The 7,500-nt window shown below is 38.1% G+C and overlaps 1 protein-coding gene across 1 annotated transcript in view; it reads left to right on the forward strand.

Moving 5' to 3' along the window:
* Positions 1 to 5,137: 5,137 nt before the first annotated feature.
* The window catches only part of LOC135198277 (histone H3.v1-like), a 25,912-nt gene continuing 23,549 nt past the window's right edge, over positions 5,138 to 7,500 (forward strand). Inside the window, exon 1 of the mRNA XM_064225848.1 lies at positions 5,138 to 5,165. Within this exon, the coding sequence (XP_064081918.1) occupies positions 5,138 to 5,165 (28 nt within the window). The remainder of the gene's footprint in view (positions 5,166 to 7,500) is intronic.

The raw sequence follows: 7,500 nt of genomic DNA on the forward strand, positions 1-7,500 counted from the left end.
ATCGCGACTAAGTAGAACTCTCTGTTATTCATTTATTCATTCACTTAATTATTTACTTATTCACTTATTCATTCATGTATTCACTTATTTATTTATTTATTTATTTATTCACATATTTATTCATTTACTCACTTATTTATTTATTTATTCACTTATTTATTTGTATATTCATTTATTCACTTATTTATTTATTTATTTTTTCACATATTTATTTATTTATTCACTTCCTTATTTATTTATTTATATTAACATTTTTTTGGTTACCACGTCACTGAGCGATGTGGGTTAATGAGACACTGTGTTGCTAAGTAGTCCACGGTAATTAACGCTGTTATTATCGCTGTAGCTTGAAGAAAAAAATAAGATAATCATAATTAACCTTGTTTTTTCTTTTTGCTTTCTTTGAAAAGGTTATTTTCCAGGTTTTGGGTTTCGTGATTTTTTACTATACTTACATTAATATATATATAGATATATATATATATATATATCTAATATATAATAATATTACATATAATATATATATATATAGATATAATATATTATAATATATAGAATATTTAGAAACTATATTATATCATATATGTATATTATATATATATACATATGCATGTATGTATGTATGTATATGTATGTATATATTATTTATGCTTATTTAAGCATATAAACGAAAGTGTGAATATGAAAGGCAAACTGAAGAGGAGGAGAGAGAGAGAGAGAGAGAGATTATTTTTTTGAGAGAGAGAGAGAGAGAAGAGAGAGAGAGAGAGAGAAGAGAGAGAGAATATTTGGGACAGAATGGTCCCAAGAATTATTTCAAAGTTCTTGAAAAGCAGACGTCAAAAACGAGATGAATATAATTTATATTAAAGAGAACATTGCGAGTCATTACGACAATAAGAATTATTATTATTATTATTATTATTATTATTATTATTATTATCAGAATACCCGTGCCATTGCAACAAGCAGAAGAGAGAGAGACGAGAACAAAACTGAATGAGGTCAAGGTGAGACTACAATAATGGACGCAAAAAAAAAAAAAAAATCATGACACATTCAAGGAGAAAACGAAGGTGAGAGGCGGAGAAAGAGGAGGAAGATAAAAAAAAAATCTAGCATCAGGAGGAGATGTGGCAAGGAGGGAGGGGAATTAGGAGGGGGGGCGGGGGGAGAGGAAGGGAAATGGTAAGGTGGAAGGAATAGGAAGAGGTGGAGATGATAAAAGTGGTATAAACAGAAACAGATTCGAATGATGAAGACGACCTTGAAGTTGCTTCTTCTTCTTCTTCTTCTTCTGAGAGAGAGAGAGAGAGAGAGAGAGAGAGAGAGAGAGAGAGAGAGAGAGAGAGAGAGAATTTCGAATAATTTCTTAACATATCTCAATGACCTACTTCGCGTTTTGACTTAATGCATTTGACTTCACTTGCCTAACAACTGTTTCAATAATTTCATAACACGAATTATACATAAGTACAAACAATCGTTCAACAAAAAGCAAAGGTATAAATCGGTAGTATACCGTGAACGCACGCAAGTACGCACCCACACACACACACACACACACCCTGAGTACGCTACTATCTATTTTGGAGAGTTCTATATTTGGACGCGACAATGAATCTCATAACAATGAATTTGAGACAACAAAAGGAGGGTGGAACTGATGATGTTTGCGGAAAGAATTCTATCACTTAAGAAGGCTCGGACCCCTACGCACATGCATATTCTCTCTCTCTCTCTCTCTCTCTCTCTCTCTCTCTCTCTCTCTCTAAGTTTTATTTCAGCCATTTAAATAATAAACATGAGACTGTCAAACATGTACCACTTTACCTGTCTACAGCTGCGACACACTCAGTCTTAGACAATGAAATGACGTCATTTGGTACCCAAGAAGCTAAACACACAATATCTTTGTCAAAGTAATGACGTCACTTGGTACCCCAAGAAGTTAAACACAATTTCTTAGACAATGAAATGACGTCACTTGGTGCCCCAAGAAGCTAAACACACAATTTCTTTGTCAAAGGAATGGCGTCACTTGGTACCAGAGGTTGCTGAACACAATCGACTTCCTAGTCAAAGTGAAGACGTCACTTGGTACCCCAGAACGATGAGAGCACATTCTATTAGTCAAAGTAACGACGTCACTTGGTACCCCAGGATGCTGAGCACACTTAATCTATTAATCTACGTATTGACGTCACTTGGTACTCCCGGACGCTGAGCACAATCTATTACTCAAATTAATGACGTTACATGATACTAAATGGTCTAATACCCCAAGACGGCATTCATTAAACATGCTCTAAGACACACACAATTACGAGCTGCAGCATCCAATACTCATGAGTATGAAGACTGGGATCACACACACACAGATACGCAATAGTTCACGTGGAAAGAAAAATAGAAAATCAATGCCTGGCAAAACTGGGTCAAAAGCGGGACCCTGAGCGATCTATGCTGCTTACGAGGGATGAGAGAGAGAGAGAGAGAGAGAGAGAGAGAGAGAGAGAGAAACGTTCCCTACAGAAACAAAGGTCATTCCTCCTCCCGCCTTTTGTTTACTTTCGCTTTTTTAAGCCACTTTCCAACACGAGAATAATACTGCGCAAAGAAGAGAACGTGATTTCGCCTCTGTTCCGACGCTTTCCAAAACGATATTCGGATAAGAGGATGTCTAATACCGTTGGTACACGTGGTCATTTCTGCGCGTGCGCGCGCCTGCAGCTCATAGCTCAAGGTCTTCCTTGCTGTAACACATACACAATTCGAACTGGGTCGAAAAGACGAGAATTTCTATTTGCAATAATATCTAAATACCTTCACATCACGCAATATCAGACAATGGGTAAACGTTTATAATTAAATATCAAAATTTATTCTCTTGAGACACGTACATTTTTCTTTAGAGATCAGAAATTCCTGTGACTTTTTCTTCTCTCCTTACTGTGTCAAGCCACGGAATTCTCTCCCATCTCCCGTATACCCTGGGCCTATACCCTTTTTTTCTATTCTATAGGTGTTCCCTGCTCGTATACCCTTTTTTCTATCCTACAGGTATTCCCTGGGTCTATAACCTTTTTCTATTCTACAGGTGTTCCCTGGTCCTATAACCTTTTCCTATTCTACAGGTGTTCCCTGGTCCTATAACCTTTTTTTCTGATCTACAGGTATTCCCTGGGTCTATAACCTTTTTCTACTCTACAGGTAGAGTCAAGGTATGGGCTGCTCTACGAATAATATCCACTGCCAGCACATGTTTAGCTTAATCTAACGACAACAAAATTAACAAGGGTTCCACATCCCATCGGCATTTTTGTTAAAATCTAAAGGCGATCAATATTTTTTTTCTAATCTTCGTTCAGTTTTTTACCTGTCAATTACCGTACAAAAATTCTTGAATTAACGAAGAATATTATTATAAAGAAATTCAAATGCATATTTGTTATGACTTAATTGTACAGTATTCGTACAATGCCATGAAGTGAGGTAAAATATTATTATTATTATTATTATTATTATTTTTTTTTTTTTTTTTTTGCTCTATCACAGTCCTACAATTCGACTGGGTTGTATTTATAGTGTGGAGTTCCGGGTTGCATCCTGCCTCCTTAGGAGTCCATCACTTTTCTTACTATGTGTGCCGTTTCTAGGATCACACTCTTCTGCATGAGTCCTGGAGCTACTTCAGCCTCTAGTTTTTCTAGATTCCTTTTCAGGGATCTTGGGATCGTGCCTAGTGCTCCTATGATTATGGGTACGATTTCCACTGGCATATCCCATATCCTTCTTATTTCTATTTTCAGATCTTGATACTTATCCATTTTTCCCTCTCTTCTCTTCAACTCTGGTGTCCCATGGTATTGCGACATCAATGAGTGATACTTTCTTCTTGACTTTGTCAATCAACGTCACGTCTGGTCTGTTTGCACGTATCACCCTATCCGTTCTGATTACCATAGTCCCAGAGGATCTTTGCCTGATCGTTTTCTATCACTCCCTCAGGTTGGTGTTCGTACCACTTATTACTGCAAGGTAGCTGATGTTTCTTGCACAGGCTCCAGTGGAGGGCTTTTGCCACTGAATCATGCCTCTTTTTGTACTGGTTCTGTGCAAGTGCCGAGCATTCATTGCTAGTGGTTTATGGTTTCATTTTTCATATTGCACTTCCTACATATGGGAGAGATGTTATTTCCGTCTATCGTTCTTTGAACATATCTGGTTCTTAGGGCCTGATCTTGTGCCGCTGTTATCATTCCTTCAGTTTCCTTCTTTAGCTCTCCCCTCTGTAGCCATTGCCAATTGTCATCGCTGGCTAGTTCTTTAGTCTGTCTCATGTATTGTCCGTGCATTGGTTTGTTGTGCCAGTCCTCTGTTCTGTCTGTCTTTCTCCTGTCTCTGTATATTTCTGGGTCTTCGTCTACTTTTATTAGTCCTTCTTCCCATGCACTCTTTAGCCACTCGTCTTCACTGGTTTTCAGATATTGCCCCAGTGCTCTGTTCTCAATGTTGACGCAGTCCTCTATACTTAGTAGTCCTCTCCTCCTCCTTTCGTGTTATGTATAGTCTGTCCGTATTTGCTCTTGGGTGTAGTGCTTTGTGTATTGTCATATGTTTCCTGGTTTTCTGATCTATGCTGCGGAGTTCTGCCTTCGTCCATTCCACTATTCCTGCGCTGTATCTGATTACTGGCACTGCCCATGTGTTTATGGCTTTTATCATATTTCCTCCATTGAGTTTTGACTTGAGTATCGCCTTGAGTCTCTGCATATATTCTTTCCTGATCGTGTCCTTCATCTCTTGGTGTTTTATATCCCCTCCTTCCATTATTCCAGGTATTTGTATCCTGTCTCATCTAGGTGTTTGATGTTGCTCCCATCTGTAGCTTTATCCCTTCAGTTCTCGTTACTTTGTTCTTTTTGTATGTTGACTAAGGCGCATTTTTCTCCAAACTCCATCCTGATGTCCCCAGATACAATCCTTACAGTCTGGATTAGGGTATCTATTTCCTTGATGCTCTTACCATACAGCTTGATGTCGTCCATGAACATCAGATGGTTGATTCTGTTGCCTCTTTTGTTGAGTTGTACCACCGGCATCCATCTTCTGTAGTACTTTTGTCATGGGAATCATGGCTACTACGAAGAGTAGTGGGGACAGTGAGTCGCCCTGGAAGATCCCTCTCCTGATATTAACCTCTGCTAGTCTTATTCCAGAGCTTGTAAGTATTGTATTCCAGTTGCGCATTGTATTTTTGAGGAAGCTGATGGTGTTTTCCTCTGCCCCATATATTTTCAGGCATTCTATTAGCCATGTGTGTGGTATCATGTCGAAGGCTTTCTTATAGTCTATCCATGCCATGCTTAGGTTGGTTTTCCTTCTCCTACTGTTCTTCATTACCATTTTGTCTATCAGGAGCTGGTCTTTTGTGCCCCTACACTTCCTTCTGCAGCCTTTCTGTTGGTGGGGGATGGTGTTTGTCTCCTCTAGGTAGTTATATAGCCTTTCACTGATGATACCTGTTAGTAACTTCCACATTATTGGTAGGCAGGTGATAGGCCTGTAGTTACTGGCTATATTTCCCTTACTCTTGTCTTTTTGTACTAAGGATGTTCTTCCTGTGGTCATCCATTATTATTATTATTATTATTATTATTATTATTATTATTATTATTATTATTATCATATAGAGGAAGATTTAAGAATTCCTAAATCTTTGTTCTTAAATTAATGAATATTATTGCACAGAATTTGTGCATTGCTATTAAGTGAAATAAACTTTATTATTATTATTATTATTATTATTATTATTATTATTATTATTATTATTATTATTATCGAAGATCTAAGAAGATAAACATCTTATACTCAGGTCTCTTTATAATTTCAACTGACCTTCATCACGGATCAATCAATTGATTAATTGAAGTATATCACTCTGGCGCCTTTTGGTACGAGCTGAATGATCCATTCAGATTCAAGGATACACTGAGATATTGTGTCTCAGGGCCGGATTTCTTCATTATTCATCAAATTACATCAACCTGTCTCATACATCGTATAGAACAGAATATAGAATCTAGGCCAAAGGCCAAGCGCTGGGACCTATGAGGTCATTCGGCGCTGAAAAGGAAACTGATATTAAAAAGGTGTGAAAGATGTAACATGAGGAAAACCTCAAAGCAGTTGTACTGTTATAAAATAATTAGGAAGGGTTGGAAAGTAAGATGGAAGAGAACATAAACCGAGGTACAGTAAAAGGGAATGAAAGGGTTGCAGCTCATTAGAACCTCAAGGATTGCCTACAGTGCAGCGCATGAGGTGCACTGACGCGACCAAGGACGCGACTACACTCCCAAGGGGCATACATCGTATAGAAAGTTTTGGACTTAGAATCGTTTTCAACCTGAGGGCCATATAATTTGGACCTCCGTCAACGCTGGGGGGAAAAGGGGGGCGGGTGGGGATTCTCGCCCTACTTTGTGGCTCCGTTTTCTTCGTGTTTATCGTGTTTCACTGTTTATGCCTTACGGGAAAGCGTCCCCGGGAGGTTGGGGGATCACTGACCGCACCCCGAATGCTTTGGCTGCAAAGCAGAGGCAGAGATTATTAACCTTTTTTCCTCCTCCTCCTCCTCCTCCTCTTCTTCTTCTTTTTTTTTCTACTTCTTTTCCCCATTTGTTTTGGTCTCCAGGTGCTTAGACGTACAAATTCTAATTCCGTAATAACGAGAAAAAAAAAAAACAGACAAGAGAAAAATTACAAGACAAATTTTACATCATCGTCAAGAATATCTGGGTCATTGTTGAAATAAACATTTCTCAAAAACTTAAGATAACCATCAGTCGAAAACGGAAATGACCACGGAGACAAAAACGGCGACTTTCTTATCCCAATACTCGCAGGACAAAATGCTGGGAATTTTATCTTGGAACAGTTTCTCAGTGCAGATGCGGAATCTACTGATCTCTATAAATATTGAAGCGAGGAACAAATTCATTCCTGCTGTTGCTGTTGCTGACGTCGAATGTATATCAGGTGTATCAATTATATTTTTCTATAACATCGTACTGATTTTTCTAACGAATTTTCCTATGACTTGTCTTACTATGGAGGCCTCATGTTTATTATAGGCTTTTGACTCTGTGCTTTAAGAGTTTTCAGCTAAAAAAAAAGGACGAACTGTAAGCGCAAGGGTGGTCGAGAAACAATGTCAAAACCTTTAGACGCACGATTGGGTGAAAAAACTATGTTAAAATTCATAAACATTAACATAAACATTAACATGGGATGTATAACTGGATCACGAAAGTTCGGAACGTGATAAATGCATAAATAATGGTATAAGCCACGAGGGAAAGTGAAACACTGGTGTAACTGCAAGATCTTTCAACTCAACGTCCTTTACTTGAGTCTGCTAAGTAAAGGACGTTGAGTCCAAAGATCTTGCCGCTACTCCAGTATTTCATTTTCCTTCGTGGCTTATACCTTTAT

Source organism: Macrobrachium nipponense, chromosome 22 (genome assembly GCF_015104395.2).
Source record: "Macrobrachium nipponense isolate FS-2020 chromosome 22, ASM1510439v2, whole genome shotgun sequence".
NCBI classification, from domain to species: domain Eukaryota; kingdom Metazoa; phylum Arthropoda; class Malacostraca; order Decapoda; family Palaemonidae; genus Macrobrachium; species Macrobrachium nipponense.